General features: G+C 32.0%; 4 protein-coding genes and 1 long non-coding RNA gene across 5 annotated transcripts; 4 read left to right on the top strand and 1 right to left on the bottom strand.

Annotated features, from left to right (window-relative positions):
* Nucleotides 1-4,516: 4,516 nt before the first annotated feature.
* LOC146931092 (small ribosomal subunit protein eS25y-like) lies at nt 4,517-7,245 on the top strand. The gene is made up of 4 exons (XM_085702577.1): nt 4,517-4,592; nt 4,675-4,746; nt 5,530-5,664; nt 6,882-7,245. Exons 1-4 carry the CDS (start codon nt 4,590-4,592, stop codon nt 6,993-6,995), a joined length of 324 nt encoding a protein of 107 aa, XP_085558703.1. The 5' UTR covers nt 4,517-4,589; the 3' UTR covers nt 6,996-7,245.
* An 854-nt stretch (nt 7,246-8,099) lies between these two features.
* Nucleotides 8,100-9,444, bottom strand: LOC146931091 (uncharacterized). Its single transcript, XR_015006596.1, has 2 exons — nt 8,746-9,444; nt 8,100-8,600 (listed from the first exon to the last, which is right to left on the bottom strand). It is a non-coding gene; the product is annotated as an uncharacterized LOC146931091 (long non-coding RNA).
* Nucleotides 9,445-11,168: 1,724 nt separating this feature from the next.
* LOC146931090 (uncharacterized) lies at nt 11,169-12,338 on the top strand. Its single transcript, XM_085702572.1, has one exon. It carries the CDS (start codon nt 11,256-11,258, stop codon nt 12,159-12,161), a length of 906 nt encoding a protein of 301 aa, XP_085558698.1. The 5' UTR covers nt 11,169-11,255; the 3' UTR covers nt 12,162-12,338.
* A 2,610-nt stretch (nt 12,339-14,948) lies between these two features.
* LOC146931088 (uncharacterized) lies at nt 14,949-18,824 on the top strand. The gene has a single exon (XM_085702571.1). It carries the CDS (start codon nt 17,830-17,832, stop codon nt 18,709-18,711), a length of 882 nt encoding a protein of 293 aa, XP_085558697.1. The 5' UTR covers nt 14,949-17,829; the 3' UTR covers nt 18,712-18,824.
* Nucleotides 15,211-15,924, top strand: LOC146931089 (uncharacterized). Its single transcript, XM_085707635.1, has one exon. The coding sequence runs from the start codon at nt 15,211-15,213 to the stop codon at nt 15,922-15,924; it is 714 nt and encodes a 237-aa protein (XP_085563761.1).
* Nucleotides 18,825-21,362: the final 2,538 nt, after the last annotated feature.

The following is a 21,362-nucleotide window of genomic DNA, read 5'->3' as shown; positions in this document are numbered from 1 at the left end:
TTTACCAAAAGAAATTTATTTAGTGCACGTGCTGAACTGAAGCAATCTTGGCAGAGCAGGCACACATTGATTCTAACAATGTACACTCATCTTTCAATTAGAACCGTAGCATCCTTTTTCATTTGTCAATGCACCGTACAAAATTTCCCAATCCTTGACAATTAGTTTTATCCTACTCGATCAGCCCTGTGTTACGTTAAATGTTTGTCTTTGTCAATCATCAAAGATTCAATAGAAAATTAGAAACGATGCATCAACACTCGGGGGTTCTATTCATGTACCAATTAAGGTTATTTATTCACAGAACCGTATTGTGAATTTCTTAGTGTTGTTGTTATAACAACATACACTTCATTGTTTCAGTCGAAAGATGTATTTCTATAGCTTGATTTATCCTTATTGTATTTAGGGACAATTGAGCCTCAATAAGTAACTTCTTCGGTAGACATAGCATAACGAAACGTCTTAAAATTGTTGTTTTTGGATTTCCAAACTGTTGTATTTGGATTTCCAAATTCTATTATCTACCGAAGTTGTTACTAGGTTGAGTCACGACCAGGTCGCTCTCTTTAAGACGTTTCGTGGCACTACCCAAAATTGTGCAAGGTAGACTATCAACCACGCCGCCTCCAGGATAAAACAAGCCCAGCTACAACTGTGCGGTTAACTACTGCACTGTAGAAAACCGTTCGAGAATTACACCTTCAAATATAGTACTAAGACCACTCTTTAATACTGAAACCACTTTAATATGGTATTATTACCATTCTATTATGGTGCTAAGACCACTCAAATATGGTGTTTCCACCATTCTAACCTTTAAGTTCTCCAAACTATCAATATGGTACTATGACCACTCAAATATGGTGTTACCACCATTACTCCTCAAATAGAAAAATATTGTTATAATATTTATATACCGTTAAGATCATTCTTGATTCCGACGGGACATTATTATTCCAAATAGGGACTATGATCTTAAAAGTACTCTTTATTCCGAAAGGACATATATTACCGAAGGGACTATGAACTTAAGACCATTCTTAATTCCGAAGGGACATTAAACCGAAAAGGGACTATGGTCTTAAGAACACTCTTAATTCCGAAGGGACAGAAATGAGTAGAAAAAGGAGAATGACTTGTTAAACAAGTCGAAGGAGGGAGAAGAGAGGAAAGACTCGTCAACACAAGTCAAAAAGGGGAGAAGAGAGAAAGAGTTCCCGACAACTCAATGAAACTCTTTTGTGTGTAGAATGTACTGTGTGAGCTTTCTATTTATAGAAAAAATTCACAACTAATAAGTGAGAAACTTTGGGAACAAGTAATACATTACTTTGTCATTAAGTAATTCACATATTAGATCTAGTACAAAAATATCTTAATTGAGTACTAAAATATATTAAATTTAGTACAAAAATATATTATATTATGTACCAAAATATTTTAGCAAAACTTGGGGACTAAGAAAGCACTTTCTTATTTTAGCAAAACTTGGGGACTAAGAAAGCACTTTCTAATAATGATTAAATTAATTATTTAATTTATCATTTCCAAATAATAAAATATATATCAATATATATTTTTTCTCTAGTGCTTATGTACCCCCATTAATTAGAGGTACACCCCCACTATAAACACTACTAATGTGTGTGTTCCATCCGATGTGGGACTTCCACTTTTTTCAAATCACACAACACTAGTTCTACCCAACATGGGAATTTATGTTTAGTCTTTTTACTCAATTTCCACACATGTTCCAACAATTACACACATATAAAAATGTTTTTTTTTAAAATACTAAAACATTATATTATCAATTTCATTTTTATTATTAAAAAAGACTTTGATGTGTATGTATATTCAAACACTATTCATTTATGTTTGTGCTCATAGTATAATTTCAATAGAATAGATTCCAAAAACTTTGATCTCGTCACAAGCTCCACCAATTGAATTAGCTGTGCAGATAAGTCTAGCTAGCTAGTCTAATTTGCATAAATATATCTTTTAAACCTTCAAGTTTGTCAATTTTGCATAAAAACTAAGATGCTCACGACTTTGTGTGTGTTCACAAAAATTCTATGATATTTTTCGATGATAACGTGGCAGTTAATATTGGCACATTTGTAATGATTCCTAATCCTTCTATCTGTCCCAAATACAATAGACCCACCAATAATCGAAGAGGGTCCAACTTTTGTCTTCAGATGGAATGCATAGTTCAAAGAAAATAAGAAATATGCTTGGGTATATATGAACAATTATTTTACATTATTTCGAATAATTAATCGTCATGCTCAAAAAGAAATTAGTTCAACGTACGTAAGTAGAATTAATGGACAAGAACCAATGCTATATATATAAAAACTCATAATTAAAAGCCGAATATGGGATATTAATGTTTGGATAAATTTAATTATTCTCCTATTCTTATAGTCTATATGATGATATTTTTGGAGTTTGAATTGTTCTGGATATGGTTCGAGATTCTTTATTACATCAGGAGTAGCAGACAACAAGAGCACTTACTGCAGTTGTTTGAAGTGTGAACATCAGGCATAGAGAAATGATATTTTGACAACCACTTTTTGATAACTTTTGGACAACTTTCTCTCTCATACTCACATGATGTTGTTATCCTCTCTCTTCCTTTTTCTCTCTCCATTGTTTTTGACCAATAAGAAATGAGAAAACTAAGGTTGTCAACAAAGTTGTCATTAAATAGATGTCATAATATCATTACACTCAGGCATAACTTGTCTCATTGTGCTGCTAGCTAGTAGCTACCAAACATCAACGAAAGGAAATAACAACTCTTACAAAACCATGATCGACAAAAAAGTTAAGTGTGAATTTGTGCTCCATCGACATGATCTTTACCAAATTTATTACGGAAGACAAAATTGTTTTTACGGTATCTTAACCTTAACAGATTGTAATTTGACTTTCATGACATGAGATGCCACGTGGATGATGATGTCATGTGACAGTGAGTTACTTCATCAACATGCAATTGTATTTGTCACCTGGTATAAAAACAATTATTTACAAGAACGTGCTAACACCCAAAATAAAATTAAGAGTAGTGCTATGTTTTTAGAATAATTTAGAAGAATTATAATGTTTGTGTTTTGAAAAATAATTTAGAAGAGTTGAATAAGCTCAATCAAGTTATTTAATAGCTAGGTTATCAACTAATGAGTTGAAGTGTTAAGATCATTAATGAATCATTCCGGTTGATACATTGGGACAATGGGACATGTTATAAAAAATAATTTCAATAATTAACCTATGGGTTTTTTAAGACACTTTATCTTAGAGCCATCTGTTTAGAGGGAAGCGATGGTCATAGTTCCTTTAAAGATATATAGATCGAATAGACGATGGGACACAAATTGAAGAAAGAACAAGCACTGAATTTTTCATCTAAGAAATAAGGTAGTGGCTAGCAAAGACTTGTCCTTCATACGAGTAACCATCAAGAAGAAATTGTGAGCTATGTTGTGGATAGGAATCACGGTAGGTAGAGACCATGTTCTCTATTCAAAACTAAGATTATGTGAGGGAGTCTGAATGGAAAGTGAGGGCTTGAAAATAAAGCAAGAAAGAAGTGGAAAGAATGGAAAACTTTGGGAGATAAAGGTTTTGATGGGCTTGGTTTTCTTTATTATAGAAAATCCATCCAATTTGAAAGAACTGAAGAATTGTATCGAATGAGGGTTTTGAGTAAATTTTCCAAATCCAATATATATTGTTATGATACTTGCAAAATTAAAAGTATATTAATCATAAGTATTCTTTTATCATTTACTAGAAAAACACTCTCTCGTCCATGTGAGCTTAACTCAGTTGGTAAGTACAATGCATAATAAATGCAAGATCCGAGGTTCAAACCCTAGACACCACCAAAAAAAAAGAAAAACACTCACTCAATTTTTTTTTGAATGATTTCTCTATTTTTTCCTCTAATCTCATCCTTCCAAAACCTTCCTTTCCCTACCCTCCAAACTCCTAAACAAAGCCTAAAATTACTACAATCTTTAAACTTAAAAACTAAACTTACTACATAATATTTTTTTCCCAATAATTAAATATTTGTGTAAAATATGATTATATTACTATTACTAGTGAATGAATCTTTTTCCAGCTTCACATTTAAAAGTGTACGAGTGTGACAAAGAACTTCTATTGGACCTGCTTGAAAATGAAAGAAGCTTACTTTTTTAACATTTATTGTTTCCTAAAAACACATGAAAATGATAAAAAAATTTATCGGTAGTTAATTACCGTCCGTTTTCTAATTATAAGCCAGCGGTAGTTAACTACCGTTGGAGTATTTTTTTGTTTCCATGTGTTTCAAGGAAACAATGGACGTCAAAAAAGCAATTTTCTTCTCAAACTGAGACCTACACTTCGGCCCAGTAGGTTAAATGCCTCACGGCCCAAATCAAAACTCGGTCCAAACGACGTAGCTTTAAGAAGCCAATATAAAAGGCATCTTTCTTCCAAGAATTCTAGGGTTTCATCGTCTCCACTGATAGCAGCTAGCGCCTCCGTCTCAGACCTTCTCATACCTCGGAGCAGAAATCATGGTGTGTATCTTTCTCTTCATCCATTGAATTTCATCTCTTTGTAAACTTCTCCATACTCATCTCTGTAATTCATTTTTTGCAGGCACCCAAGAAGGCAGCTCCTCCTCCTTCCTCCAAGCCAGCCAAATCTGGCGGTGGCAAACAGAAGAAGAAGGTTCGTTTTTCTCCTTTTAACTTTTCTTGTACTTAGATTTGTTTTATCATATGTAATTAATAGTGAATAATAAAATTTTATGATTTGATTCATATTTTGATGCTGCTCCTGTGAATGAATTTTATGGGCCCGTTTAGATTTAATTGTTTATCCACTTACATAAGCTTTTAACATTTTTTCGTAAGCTGTTTTAAACTCATTTTCAGAAGTTCTCGAAGATAGCTTATGAAAATAGCACATACAAAAACAATTAAATTTAGTTTTTGTCCTTTTTGGATTAACAGCTTTTTCACAGCTTATATCACATGCACTTATTATGATAATCACTTGAATATAAGCTTGCATAAGCTATTTTTATAGAAAAATTAATGTTAATTTTTTGTGTGTTTGCTATAAGTTGTTTTGTAAGCTATATTGCAGAACTTTTGTGATAGTAAGTCAAAAAAAGCTTTATAAAATTGTTTTCATAATTTTTTTCAAAAGTCTGACAAAACTTATGCAAGTGGATATGCTCAAATCGATAAATCCAAACATGCGCTTAATCTTTTGCCTTAGAAATAGATTATACAAAAGCATGATAAGCATTATCTTCCATTATCTTCCTTAGTGCGCTTAATCTTTTGGCAAAAAGATTGCTCTGGCTTTTTGAACAATCTCTTTGGATACCGATTGAAAATTCTTTGTTTTCCAATGCTAATTTAAAAATTAAAGATGCAAAATTTTCTGATTTAAACAATGTGATTTGGTAGTGATATTAAGGGTCATTTTTTTTGTGTTCAACAGAAGTGGAGCAAGGGAAAGCAAAAGGAGAAAGTTAACAACATGGTGCTGTTTGATCAGGGTACCTATGACAAGCTCTTAACTGAAGCACCCAAATACAAGCTCATCACTCCTTCTGTCCTCTCTGATCGTTTGAGGGTAATTCTTTTACTAATGCCTTTTCTTATGGTGTGGTATAAATTAGTGATAATCATGATTAATTGTATGCGTGTATTATTATGTTGGATACATTTTATGTACTACGTTAGAGTTTTACTGCATCATTGTATATGTTTAGATTTTCTGTTTTTATTTCTTTGTCCTATCCTGATGCTCATCATTTTTCAAGACTAGTCATGTAATGCTTGTTCCATCTAAATTTTTCAGTCCTAGTATTGGTGGAATTAGTTTTCATACATAATTTTCTCTTGTATTGTTGTTCAAGTGGCTCGTATTTTCTGATAAGTGGCCACTGTATTGAACCTATGATTTTCATTACTAGTTTTGAGATCCACTTTTTAGCCTAATGTTCTATCCGCGTTTTGGTCTGTTTAATATTGTTTTTAGATATGTTAGCCAGAATTTTTGTGCTAAATGCCTAAATCACAGAACATATATTGGTACATTATTAGAATCACAGATATTGTGTATTTGTTTAGATTTTAAGAGATGCTCATTTCTAGGGCAATATGTATTTGGAGGTGTTTCTGAGAATATAGGCCTCAGTTACTTTGTGAAAACATTTTTATATTCATTTTCTAAAATATGTACTTAATTTAGCTTTGTTGATATGAAGATGCGCGTCTATTGAAGTGAAACATTATGATAGAGAGAAGATGAAATGTTAACTAGGGATGATACAGTTTTTGATATAATGATCAACAATTTTATGCCATTTTCCCTGTTTCCGAAAATTGCAGTTATTATCTTGAAGATTCTATTGTTTAGGTTTACAAGTAAACTCTACACAAATTTAAGTTGATAATGGAAAATGTCATCATAAAGTAAAGAGGCCTTAAATTTCATCGTTGTCATTACCACCTCTGCATTTACAGTGATGTTTTTACATTTACTCTCCTTGTGCATTTTAAGTTCATTTTTCTGCAATCTTAGGTGTCATTCTAAGTTTCTGGACTTGTTTATAAGTTTGACCTAATGTATTATTTGGTGTAAGTAAAAAACTTTAGTTGTAAAATGTTGTGGTATGTTTTATCTTCTTCTGTTATTTGAGCATTTCTAGTGTGATGCACACCTTTGGTTGCTTGCACATTCACTCAAGTCTAACACAAATACTAAATATTTGTGACTAAAAGGGTAATGTTCTAATCCAAAATTTAATTCATCAATAATGAATATGTCTTTTGTGGTCTATGCAGATTAATGGATCACTTGCAAGGAGGGCTATAAGAGACTTGATGGCTAAAGGTTTAATCAGGTTGGTGTCTGCTCATTCAAGTCAGCAGATTTACACCAGGGCTACAAACACCTAGGTGTGATACTGATTTTAAGTTGCAGAGTATCAGTAGAGGTTGCTGTAATGTTATTTTCTACTTTGAGATGCACATTTTTCAAGCTTGTATTAGTTTTGCTCAATCGGTAGCCTGAGATTATTTTTATATCGTTTATTTGGCATCTATCTATGATCGTTTTTGGAATTGTGGGACCTATTTTATTTAGTTGAATTGCTTTTGTAATGGAGATTCATTTTGAAATCCATACCAATTGGCAATTGGTTTCTGATGGTTGCACTTTTAGTTTTTGGTTCATGATTTGGTCAGGTGGGTTATGAGTTTGAATACTTATTTTATGTGAACACTTTTTTTTTTTTTTTATGGAAACGTTTAAAATCTCAAGTTCTAAAATTTGATAAACTCCTGTGTGAATTGTGGAACGTCCTTTCGACAAACATCTAGTGTCACTAATGTTATTAAATGATAAATCCGAAGAGTTGTATTTCTGATTTTTTTCTTGTTCCCTGGTAAAAAGAACTGTGTCATTCTCATTTTGATATTTGCACTGGGATAATATGACAATAATTTGGAATTTCATTGTGTCATCGTTTTAATAAAACTTTTTTCTTAATGGGAATATATTAGTTATTTAATGTTCAGTTTCTTATTATCTTATTATAATAGGATAATGTTAGCTTTTAAATTTTGTATACTTGCGTCATAACTAATGTACGAACAAGACTTGTTAATACTTGACTGAAATGCTTTTGTACTTATTTGGTACTTACAGACTATTATTTTATGCAAATGGAAATCATATTTTCATATAATCTATTAAAACTAATTTTGTGATTAATATTCCATATGAAACAATTATTACCATTTTCTTTCCATTTTACTTGCACAGCATATTCTCGTGTATTGAACTCGCAGTCATCATGTATACACACCTAACCTAAGCGATTTTGTCATATCAACATCCAATGTAGCAACTTGTTATGATGAATATCTTGAAAGTAGTCCCTGTGCAAGCAGGTGAAATAGCTCAAAAACAGTGGAATGACTATCAACAAATCTGGCAGAGTTGTTGTAGCTTACAGGAGTTAATGTAACAATGAAAAAAAAAATCTGTCAAGCAAAATTACAACTATAACCATCTCATGTGATCTTGGGTGTACCCGTAGAACAAGTATCAAGCTGGCATCACTTGGGCTATCGGTCCAGTAACTATATTACACCAATTATGTCCAAACGAAAAATATTAGCCAACCTTTCGTAAATTAATAAAACATTTTCTAATTAAAGATGTTTATCCAAACTGAAGTGGCTTGTAAACAGCATAATAAACAAAATAAGAATGGTTTCTTTTGCTCCGGACAAAAGATCTAAATTCTGTGGTATTGTTCCCCGGTTAAACACACGATTTGAATTTCATATCTGAAACTGTTTGGTTGGATTCATGCATGCGCAGATAGCCCGGTGTATGGCAGATTTCTGAGTTGAAAATTGGTAATGAGCTGGGAAGCATGGTTTTCAGGAAGCATTTCACAGACAGTGTCAAGGTGTCCTAAAGAACCATATCTATGTTATGATGATATTCTAAGCCAACTTTGTGACACTTGTAGAAGAATATATTCCTCTTGTCTGCAACAATAGATTTTCTATTATATAATATAATAAATATGTGGAGAATATGGTAGCAGAACATAAGAATGCCAAAGTTTAAATAAGGAAATCTATACATGATCTAGCCTCATTTTGTTTGTCTAAGAAAGGAATTTGGCTATACCTCACATTTTCACATCATAATATGATGAACATCTGCACAGATTGAAGGCTTCTGAAACCATAACCTCTGCATCACCAGTAAGCTGGAAACTCAATGATTTGCATGAACACATTGATAAGATTCTTCAGTTGCAAGCTATACAAGTACAACACTCCTTGGCACACAAATCCTGCAAAACATGTGTGGATGAATTACAAGAAGGGTCTCTGAAGCTCCTAGTTATCTCTAGTTTTGCTAAAGATGTCCTGCTGCAATCAAAAGAAAGCATAAGCGAACTTCGAATAACGGTTCAAAGGAAAAAGACAGGAGACAGTTCAGAATATCTTGGAAAATTTCAAGGGATTTAAGGAGTTGATTTTAACAGCTTCAAATACAGACCATGAATCCTTGTCTATAATCAGCAACTTCAAAGAAGCTGCAGCTACCAATCTGATTCATTTTAACCCCATCAACATTTAAGTAAATACTAGTGTCACATATTTGTACATGAATGTAACTAATCTGGTTTTTGCTAATGATTATATATTATCAAATACTCAAATACTAACTGCCATATTTAGAAATATTCATTCAAGTCTTGTTGGGAAACAAATTGAAGGACCAAAAAGTTAAGCTATAAAGAAGGTTGAGGAATTAGTGTCCAAAATGTTTAATTTGATTAATCATCTTAGTTGTTTTCTTTTATCAGTTTATAAATGTTTTGGTCTAATTTTCTAGTCTTTGTTTTTTAGCCATGCATTGCATATTATTTCTAGCCACATGCAGATTTCAATTAAGGCATTGACTCTATTGACCCCACTTAATTATTTGAATCAATATTAAAGCTGATTAGATTGGTTGTTGAGCAATAAACAAAATATATTATTGCCCTCAATTATATGTCATGGGCTCAATTTCATTTATATACCACAAACAATGTGATGCTTGTCTTCTTGTTATTATGTGGATAATAAAATCAATGGACACTTTCCTCATGATATGATATCTCTCTCACAGCACATCAAAATCTATGGTACACTATCACCGTCAGAACTTAAACTTGCGGTACTGAAAATTATTCAGCAATAATGTTTCAGTACCTTCCTCTTAAATTCACTCAATCAGAGACAAAAATCCAACACTTTCATTGCACCTGATCCCTAACTTTTGTCTGTGGATTATTTTTTCTTCTCTTTGTGAGAATGGACGAGGGAGAGAAAAACTTGAAAAAAATGTTACTTGAATTAGGAAAAATTCTACGGTGAACCACTTTGATAGTTAGTTCGCATGTGATTGAAACTTGAAAATTGTTTGAAACTCCATCTGTGACATTACTTTTTAATAGTAGAAGTTGACTGTCCTCCTCGTCTTCACGACCAAGATTTTGACTTGACGGTTGTCACTTCGATACAATTAAGAGAAAGCGAATAGGAAAACACTAGATCAAGCAAAAAATGTTTCACAAAAGTCTCACGAAAGACTAAATAATAACTGTAGCGCTTCATTTCATTTTTATTTTCCAATAGCTAAGTTTTCCGCTACGCATCAAATCCAAGGCTAATAATTCATCCGCGACCGGTTCATTATAATTGTTTTCCCTGTATATATTATGTTGCAGAATGAATATGTGAGTCTCAAAACTTAACACATTCATTTTCTCAATTGTTTTTGTCAAACTAATACCAATCAGGTCATCGTCTCAACCATAAGAATGAGGAAAACCCTGAACTTCTACTTCTAAGAAGAGTTGTCGATTGTCACTAAAGTTTCGAGTAATTCTTCAGTACTATTCCAATGTGAATCATCTATATTTTTAAGGTGGTACACGGTAGAATCCGCCTTGACTTAAACCAAATTATAAGGAAGATAGACAAGGCAGAAGACAATGCAATTGCATATCTTTCATTGCATTTTTGTATTTACTATGCAGTAGTTTCCTTTAATTGAAGAAATTATACTCACCTTCTTAGTTCTGTTTAATTGGCCATAATCATATTACTACTAGAAAGTGACATAAAAGTATTAATAGCATAATCATTGGCAAGTAGTCAACATTGATTACCAAGAGGTGCATATGCCAGTTAAGCTGGAGTTTTGCTAGCTAGTACCTGCATCTATGAATATGATGTGTTGATAAAATAATTTTCTACAAAAGACAAGATATAATTAATGTCAATAGCAACCACCAGAGAAAATGTCAATGTCCCTCGTGTGATGTATAATAAAGATACAATGAACCATAAAAAAATGGCCCAAACATGGTTAAAAAATCATTAGAAAATAAACAAGTAATAAAAAAAACAGTGGTATGAGTTGTAAGGATATGGTGGGGGAGACATTATAACTAACAAATCTGATAAATGTCAAGATCAATCTTTATAATTAAACTTTTAAATATAAATTTTTAAGATAAGATTCCTAATGTCTCGTATCCCTTATATATTGATCAATTTCCTAGGAAAGATAGCAAATTAGCAACTCAATTGCACATATTCAACCTTAGCAGTTAACACTTTTTTTCTTGTGAAAAAATGGAATTTTCTTCATTGAACTCTAAATCTCATCATAACCATGCTCGTTCTAATAGTTTACCTTCTAAACCACACCCTATAATTCTACAATGCAATGAACATTTAGCTAGATTAGGGGGTACTAATAGTAATTCTGATTCCACCTCCTCCTCTTTACTCCTTAGCCACAAACTAAACATCCTTCAAGATTTGCATATATGCATTGAAAAATTGGTTCAACTACCTTTAACACAAGAAGCATTTGTCAAACAAAGCCAAGAGAAATGGGTTGATGAGTTTTTGGAAGGCTCATTAAGGCTTCTAGATACATGCACGGCAACAAAAGACGCGCTACTTCACACGAAAGAGTGTGCGCGTGAACTTCAATCGATTATAAGAAGAAGGAGAGGAGGTGAAGGCGAGGTTACAATAGAGGTTAAGAAATTCTTGACATCAAGGAAAGTGGTGAGAAAGGCTATTTTCAAAGCATTGGAAAATTTGAAAGGTAATGCAAATAAATGCAGTTTATGTATCAATAGCAACAAAGACTATCAAACTGTGGCAACAGTTAGTTTATTGAAAGAGGTTGAAATGATTACATTTTCTTTATTTGAATCATTGTTGATTTTTATGTGTGGAACACAATCAAAGAGAAGTAGTTGGTCTTTGGTTTCAAAGCTAATGAATAGCAAAAAGGTATCAAACTCATCATCACAAGGTGAAGATGAGAATGAGTTTGCAAAAGTGGACACTGCTTTGGAATTCTTTGCATTCAACATGGGAAGCAAGTCATGTGACATTGAAAATTTGCAAAATAAGTTGGTAAATTTAGGATCATGCATACAAGATCTTGAAGAAGGTCTTGAATCATTGTTTAGGCGTTTGATTAAAATCAGAGTTGCCCTTCTCAACATCCTTAATCACTAGTTGAGTGAATTATGAAACAGATGCATTAGAATTTTGCAACATATATTGCATCTTTTCTGTATAATACAATTGTAGATAATGTGCTATGTACCTGTTATTTTGATGGTAAAATTTCATCAAATGACATGAATGTATAATTGTAAAATTTTTATTTCAAAGTCTTGACCATTTTTCAAAGTCTCATTTTCAATTGAAATTTGTATTGTTTTTCTTTTAAAGTCTCTCTCACATTACTTTGTGATATTGCACCCTTAACCTTGGATCCATCCATATATAAGGTAAAAATCACTCCTAAGAGGAGTATGCATATGCGAATCTTGGACACAAATACCGGACACGACACTTAACACGTGAACACATATACACTGATAATCTAAAATGTTGATGTTACATAGCTATCAACCATTGACGCTAGCGGTAATTACTAATTAGAACCAGAGTTTCCCTTCTCAACATCTTCAATCACGGCCAAGAGAAATATGTGAGTTCCCAAATACATCGACTTGCATAAGGAATATGTAAGTTTCTTGTAAACATGATGTCATATTAAAAAAAAAAGGCATAAAATGATATCATATTTGTAGCAAGGTCTATGTTTGTAAACAAGATTGTAAACATAGATTTTTCGTGGTTCCCTTGGAAGATATTTGATCACTATCTCTCAATTCGTCAATGGACAGCCACCTTCAATGCAGCAACATCAACCATCGACAAAACCATTGGTTTGGGTGAGAATTCCTAGCCTAAACCTTGTCTATCATGATGAGAGTATTCTGTGGGCTCTTGCATCAGCCATAGCCCATAGGAATCCCGGTCAAGGCTGATCTTCATACTCGCAGATGGAACACGGAAGATTTGCAAGAGTGAGTTGAAATTGATTTGAATGAGCTGGTGGTAAGCAAAGTTGGAATCAATGGAAAATGGTATCAAGTCCAATATGAAAGTTTATGCATACAATGTCGCTCCTATGACCATGCTCTCAAGCGCTGCACTGCACTCCTAGATCTAGCACAAACACTATCCCAGCCACAGAGGGAGAAGGAGGCTAGAGGAATGCGGCAAACACTAAAAATACCTTGTAATCGATTTAGGTTTTATTTTTCCAAGAACACTTTGCTTCTCATGGAATAAATGTCCATGACGGTGAATTTAGGAAATACAATCACATATTTTTTTTCTTTTGGAAAAATTAAATATTATCAACTGCATTTCTTTTTTATTTTTGACGAATCAACTGCTTTACTTGAATGGTGCGAAGTAGTATTATTTTTACTTATATATGAGACTAGAGGAGTAGCTTGTGATTTTACAATGATAAGTAAGAAGATTAACAACCAACCCCATGAATCATAGAGAAGTAAGCATCATATCAAAAATATATGCTACATGTTTTCTGGTCTCTTGGACTATAGATAAGAATAATGTTCAAATTTTATGTTGCATACTTACCTAATGGCATTGGTATTTGCAAACTTCCCTACCAAGCAATTTCCAATTTTCATAATAAAATGTATGGTGCTTACCAGCATCCTGTTTGTGATGTGTATACTTTTACCTTACACCCTTTAAATAAACTATATGGTGCCAGCAGACAAGTTTGTAGACTGAATGCTGTTTAATATTAGACAAAGGCTTCCAACAAAATGCACGAACCATAACTTTTTAATTTCTTTTATATCATCAACCTGAAAAGATTCCATTCATAACACCTTGTGATTCCAAAGATAAAAATGTTGGTGTTAAGTTGGGAGATCTTGTGAGTAGGAAGCACTGAATAAACAATTATACCATGCAAAATCTTATATTCAAATCAAGATGATAGAATTGCCTGCCAACTTAATGACATCAAGGAAAACAAATTTGTACTTGTCTTCCTCTATTCTTTTGCTATATATGAAGAAAATTCCAACACAAATTCAAACTTTAAAACAAATTTTGGATATTTTCTCCTACTCCATTATCCCTCTATTGTGTCATATGACAAAAAACAATGGAAGCAAACACAAAGAACTCTGCAAATTGGACGCAATAATTTACCTTCTTCACCTAAAACTAATGCACCACAATTCAATGAGCATTTGGAAAGATTTATGGTGGAAAACTAAATTATAAGATGATACATGTCCATCTATAAGTATTGACATAGACACCGATACCAATACCAATACGTAAAGACCGATAATAATTTGAGAAAATAAAATTGATTGTATACAAACATTTGTGTTAATGTGTCGTAGACCGTCAAACAGTCTGACACAGCTTCAACTTGACATGTTGGTGCTACATAAATTTTATTAGTAAGTAAATAGAATTGAGGGTTTTAAACATGTTTATAGTCACTACAAAATCAAGAACTTTGAATTCCCTAGACAATTTTTATTCATTTGTAGTCATCATCATCATTTTTTATTATTATATTATTATTATTATTATTATTATTATTATTATTATTATTATTATTATTATTATTATTATTATTATTATTATTAATTAATTAATTAATTAGCTCAAGAATCAGAACCTAAAGAAACAGAATAGTAGATCAGATTCTTATGTGTTTGTTGATTTTTTTAATTTCTTTTCTATATAATTTGGTTTAAATTAAGTTAGAGAAACCATGAGAGCTTTGTTTGGTCTTTACATACCAAAATAAACGGCCAAGGAAACAGTCAGCGTATAAGGACTAATAAGAAGTAAGCTACTTGGTCATAGTTTTGCCATGTATATATGTGGCTGTGATTTAATGTAGCTACTGCTAAAATTGGACATCAATTTTGGAATATTTTCACCAAAAATAGTTTCAAAATAGAATAGTGGTCATGCCATGGAATAGGTTATGAATTATGTGTTCGTGACATGAGTGAGGTGACATTATTTTATGTGACTGATAAAAGTAATTAATCATGATCACTAGCTACAAATTTCAATATTAATCATCAATGTATAATGTATGTACCCATCTTACTCTAGTGTAACAGAATGATGCAAACCATGAAAATGTTGATCTGATAGTTCAAAACTGATAGATAAGGAGACCACGGGGAACACCATGGTGTCGTTTAGAGATAAAGTCTTGGGCAGCGCTCAAGCACCTGTGATGCGTGAAAAGGTTGATCTGATAGCTCAAAAACTGGTGACGATTGAACATGTCGAACAAGATAATAAACTTTTTCCTATGCTGCATGTTGAGAAAAAAGTTATCGATGAATTGAGTGTACCTTGGAATGATGCATTGGCGGTTAAATTGTTAGGTGAAGCGATAGGATTTGACAACATGAAAAGCAATTTGGGGACTACTTGGAACTTAGCAGGTAAATTTGATATGATGGAAATCGGAAACGATTTCTTCATGGTCAAGTTTAATAGCGAAGATGGTAAAACAAAGGTGATCGATGGAGTTCCTTGGAAGATATGTAATCACTATCTCATGGTTCGTCAATGGACGTCTGACTTTAATGCAAATAGTTTGTACCGAGACACAACCATGGTTTGGGTGAGAATTCAATCCCTAAACTTTGTGTATTATGATGAGAGTTTTTTGTGGGCTCTTGCATCGACTATAGGAAAACCGGTTAAGGTTGATTTTCATACTTTGCGAGTTGAACGTGGAAAATTTGCTAGAGTGTGTGTTGACATTGCTTTTCGAGATCACGTGGTTGGTAAAGTTGGAATCAACGGAGAATGGTATTGGCTCCAATACGAAGACAAAGACTTGCATATCATCCCAGCATATGGAGACGTCGATAAATTGTATTTTTGTTAGGGGGAGAAAAAAGTAACCACTCAATCAATAGGAGAAAATTCAGGAGAATATTGTTGAGTCATGTTGGGAATCAAGGAGACTGCAAAATTTAGTTTGTTCTAACATAATTAATTTAGATTTTATTTTTTGGTACACTTTATTCTCATAGAATAAGTTTTCATTTGGGTCAATTTAAGCAGTACAACTATTATTTTTAAATGTTTTGAGAAAAAAAAAAGAGATCAACTAGTTTTCATTCCAAAAATGCAAAATATTTTTTTTCTTATGACATGAGATCGGAGGGAGTACCTTAAATTTTAAAAAGGGAAGTGAGAAGATCAACAACCCACCAGGAATCAAAGAGAAGCAACATTTCAAAAATGAGAAGTGCTCGAAGCACTCTCTTTCTAACCCCCTCTCTAACACCAACTCTTTTATTCCATGAAATTCATGCGAATCTCACCATTTTATGTGGGGTTTATTTCTAAAGCGTGAAACTCACATGAGTTTCACCCAATAAGAGATTGAATGTTAGAAAAGAGTGTCTATAACACTCATCTTTAAAAAATATATGCTACATGTTTTATGGTCTTAGTGTATATGACATCCAGGAAAAAAATAGCTAGAGTTTAGGGTTTTATCGCTCCCCTCCCCTCACCATGGCATCCAGTCCGCAACCAACATCACCAGAGATACCAACTGAATCACCGTCACCAGAAAGACGCGGAACTCAAGTTGATCTGTATGTGCAAAAACTTGTGTGGATCGAACATGTCCAAGGTAACAAAATATTTCCTATGCAAGATCTTGGAAAAAAAAGTCATTGATGAGTTGAGTGTACCTTGGGAAGATGTATTCGTTGTTAAATTACTAGGCAGAGCTAGAATTCCACACCATGAAAAACCAAATGGTGAATTGGCAATGGTTTCTATGTGGTCAAGTTTGATAGTGAAGAGGATAGAACAAAAGTGATCATTGGAGTCCTTGGAAGATATTTTGATCACTATCTCTCTGTCTATTTACGCCTACAATTGATGTGTGTTGGAAGGTTTTCCAGAGTGTGTGTTGACATTGATTTGAATGAGGTTATGGTTGGTAGTGTTGGAATCAACAGAGAATGGTATGCAGTCCAGTACGAAGACTCGCTTATGCACACAATGTGACTCCTACGTCCATCGCAGCAGCAACTGTGGCCAGCGCTTCTATACCTAGCTCAAACAATGTCCCACTCCCAGCCGCATAGGGAGAAGGCAGCGAGAGGAATGTAGTTAGCAATCAATCAACAGGGTAAAATTCAGGTGGGAGTCGTGGAGTCACGCAGCAAATCACGGTGACTGCAAAAACTTTAGTAGTTTTCTACCACGCTTAATGACATTATTCCTAAAAACTTTGGTATTTGCAAACTTCCCTACCTAGCATATTCCTTATAAAAAGACACTGTATGGTGCCAGTGTCCTGTTTGTTATGTGTATACACCTTTACCGTACACCCGTTAAAAACCTCTATGGCACCAGCAGACAAGTTTGCAGACTGAATGCTGTTTAAGGTTTGACAAAGGCTTCCAATACAATGCATGAACCATAAATTTTGAATATATTTTATAGAAGCAACCTGCAAAGATTCCATTTTGCAAACAACCATGTGATTCCAAAGATAAAAATGATAGTGTTGAGTTGGGAGACCTATTAGTAGGAAGCACTGAATACACAATACCATGCAAGATTTTAGATTCAAATTATGATCATATAATTGCTTGCCAACTAAATGACATCAAGGAAATAAAATATTGTACCTGTCTCCTTCAATTCTTATGCTATATATGAAGCATATGCCAACCACATTTAAATTCAAACTTCAGAACAAATTGTGCATTTATATATTCTCCTAGTCTTGCAGCCCTTTATTTTGTTATCCAATAAAAAACAAATGGAAGCAAACACGAAGAACTCTATGCATATCAGGTGCAACAGTTTACCATCTGCACCTCACCCTATTGTACCACAATTCCATGAGAATTTGCAAAGGTTGCAAGATTCTGAAGCCAGCACAACCTCTTTGTCATCATCTTCAATAAGTTACAAATTAAGTGGTTTGCAGGATTTGTATGATTGTGCTGCAAAATTGCTACAATTGACAACTACTCAACAAAACTTGACACTTGAATTCAGTGAAAAGAAATCGGTTGATGAATTATTAGAAGGGTCTTTGAGGCTTTTGGATATTTGTAGCATAGTCCAAGATTGTCTTTTGAGATCAAAACAAAACATGCATGTGGTTCAATCAGTTATTAGAAGGAAAGGAGGTGGAGTTGAATTCAATGTTGAGGTTGAAAAATATTTAGCATCTAGGAAAAATATGAAGAAGGTAATTCAAAAGGCCTTAAGAAATTTGAAAGTGATAAAAAATGAGTTGATTGCTTCTTCTACAAGCAAAGACAATGACATTTGTTCTATTTCTATCTTAAAAGAAGCAGAAGCAGAAACTGTGAGATCCTTAGAATCATTATTGTTGTTTATATCTGACTCCAAGAGACAATCAATGAAAGGAAGATGGTCAACAATCTCTAAGTTGATGCAATCAACAAGAGTGAGTTGTAATGATTCTCAAGAATCAGACACAAATGAATTTGTAAAGGTGGATGCAACTCTGCAATCTCTCATTAGTCATAAGGTTTTATCTGTTGAGAATATTTGTAGTCATATGAAAAATTTGGAGATTTGCATTGAGGATTTAGAAGTAGGTGTTGAGATACTTTCAAGGCAACTCATTAGAACAAGAGTTTCACTTCTTAATATCTTTAGCCAATAGTTGGGAGTGAAAAAGTCTAAATACTCAATTTTGTTGACATAGTTGTACATAAATGTAATTAAAACTTGTTCTGTTACTAAATATCATATCATACAAGGATCAAATTCTAGCTACTCTATATCTGTTTCTTTTCATTCTTGTCAAAGTTTCATTATACCCCATTATTCAGCTTTATTTTATTTTTACTTCTTTTTGCAAATGCTAGCCTCTATGAGAATTAATTTTACTTAATTGAATAGATAAAAAATGTAAAAAAGTGAAAATGAAACCATGGTTAAAATGACTTCCAATCAAATTCATAGCACTTTTTTATTTTTATTTTTAACAACACTATCACTAGTTGTATTTATAAGATAGAAAAATCAATTAGTCAAGATTCAGGAATATCAATCAAGAAATTAATTTTAAATGGCTTAAATATGCAAACCGTCCCTGTAATTTGGGCGAGTTTTGATTTACGTCCTTGTAAAAAAAAAAAATTTAAAAACATCCCTGTAAATTTTGTTTTTGTTTTAAAAAGGTCCCTGGCCCCACTATTCAGCTGAAGTGGCATGGGTTTGGCCACGTGGCAGTTGCTGACTGTGCAACTTTTGCCACGTGGCGCTGACGTGGCATGCCACATAATTAAATTTTGTTTATTTTTTTCCAAAATTCTAAAAATTCTTTTTTTAAATTAAAAAATCCGAAAAAAGATTTAAAAATCATAAAAAAATTAAAAAACGGAAAGAAAAAAAACAGAAAATTAAATTTTCGATTTTCAATTAAATTTTTTTCTTCAAAATTCTGAATTTTTTTTTGAATTAAAAAAATGTGAAAATAATATTAAAAATCATAAAGAAACTGAAAATTAAATTTTTGATATTTAATTAAAAAATATTTTTTCGAAATTCTGAAGAAAAAAATTAAAATTTTAAAAATCTGAAAATAAATCTAAAAATCATAAAAAAATGGGAAAAAAACTGAAAATTAAATTTTCAAAATTTCATTTTTTTTAAAATTTTGAAAATTATATATTACATTTATTTTCGAAAATACTAAAAATTATATTTTCAAAAGTTATAAATTTTGAGATTATATAATTTTAAATTTTTTTTTTCAAAAATTTATTTCTAGATTTAAAAAACACTAATTTCCAATTTTTTTTCTTCATATTTCAAAAAAAAAAATTGGAATTTTTTAATATTTTTTTATTTATTTTCAGTTTTTTAATTTAAAAAAATAATTTTCAGATTTTTTTTAAAAAATTTAAATTTTTAATGACGTGGACTGCCACATCAGGGCCACGTGGCAAAAGTTGCACAGTCAGCAACTGCCATGTGGCCAATGCCATCCCATGTCAGCAAAAAAGTGGGGCCAGGGACCTTTTTAAAACAAAAAAAAATTTACATGGATGTTTTTAAAAAAAAAAAAATTTACAAGGACGAAAATCAAAACTCACCCAAATTACAGGGACGGTTTGCATATTTAAGCCATTTTAAATTTTAACCCAAAAGTACTCAAATCCATCCACTTGAGTGAGAAATATGTAAATTTCTATTTTCATTTTTTAAAATATGTTCATTTTAATCCGTAGGGAGAAGATTTAAATCTCACAATGAGGCAGTTGTACAATGATCACTAGTGTCACCGTTGTTATTAATTTTTCCTTCTCCATTTTTTTTAAACAACTTACTAATAAAAAGATATGGGACCCTTAAATATGAACCATTATGATGGAGAGAAGGTGAAATACTAGCCAGAGAGGATGCTTTACGAAACTAAAGAAAATAATTATTTTCGTATTTTAATTGTTTTAAAAAAATGCACACAATTGTTCATTTTAAGGGCTTGTTTGGTGCACATGATAAGATAAGAATATAATAGGATATGACAATATAAACATTTCCTTTCAAAAAAAAAAAAAGACAATATAAACATTTATCCTACCATGTGTTTGGTGCACACATGATTAAAAAAATGATATCATCGTTTTATCTTTTCGTCTTTTCTCTTGCTCATATTTTTACAAATTAATTTGTAATATTTAAAATTTTATAAATTACTAGCACAAAACACTAAATAAATATATTTTTTTAAAAAAAATCATTGACACTCTTAAATAAACGATTTCATTTTTAAAAAAAGAAATCATGATTAAACTAAATAATTCTATTAAACTTTTGTTGATAAAATTATAATGTATATGTTAGATAAGCTAAATAAATGTATGCGTAAATGACAAAACTATCCTTGCAAGAAAAAAGTCATTAAAAAATTTACATTAAAATTCATATTTTTGTAATGTTTAATATGTTTTTAATTGTTTAGATTAAATAAATTACAAAATCACCTTTGTGACAAATCATACACATTTTTAACAGAGAAACAAATACACATTATTAAAAATTAATTATTAGCATTTTTATTTTTCAATTTAATAAAAATATTTTTTATTTAATTTTTATAGATTTCAATTTTATATTTTATAGGGGTAAATCAATAAATTATTTTCTTATATTATCCTGCTGGTTTGTAACCCAAGTCATATTTTGGATAAGAATTTTAACCAGAGATGCATGATATGATAAATTTCAGCAAACACTGAATTCATACAAGATATGATACATCAATTCTATCTTGTCTCTTATCCTAACACCAAACATGTCCAAAGA

The sequence above is a fragment of the Medicago sativa genome, chromosome 4 (assembly GCF_051527215.1).
Source record: "Medicago sativa cultivar Bolivia chromosome 4, Bolivia_mono, whole genome shotgun sequence".
In the NCBI taxonomy this organism is placed as follows: Eukaryota; Viridiplantae; Streptophyta; class Magnoliopsida; order Fabales; family Fabaceae; genus Medicago; species Medicago sativa.
The sequence above is the reverse complement of the archived record's forward strand: the minus strand, read 5'-3'. Positions and strand labels throughout refer to the sequence as shown.

What these genes read in the sequence shown, in the direction of transcription:
- LOC146931092 (XM_085702577.1), top strand. An exon ending in GTGGCAAACAGAAGAAGAAG is followed by an intron (nt 4,747 to 5,529) that starts GTTCGTTTTTCT and finishes TGTGTTCAACAG; the next exon opens with AAGTGGAGCAAGGGAAAGCA. An exon ending in TCCTCTCTGATCGTTTGAGG is followed by an intron (nt 5,665 to 6,881) that starts GTAATTCTTTTA and finishes TGGTCTATGCAG; the next exon opens with ATTAATGGATCACTTGCAAG.
- LOC146931089 (XM_085707635.1), top strand. Translation starts at nt 15,211, where the DNA reads ATGGTGTCGTTTAGAGATAAAGTCTTGGGCAGCGCTCAAGCACCTGTG.
- LOC146931088 (XM_085702571.1), top strand. Translation starts at nt 17,830, where the DNA reads ATGGAAGCAAACACGAAGAACTCTATGCATATCAGGTGCAACAGTTTA.
- LOC146931090 (XM_085702572.1), top strand. Translation starts at nt 11,256, where the DNA reads ATGGAATTTTCTTCATTGAACTCTAAATCTCATCATAACCATGCTCGT.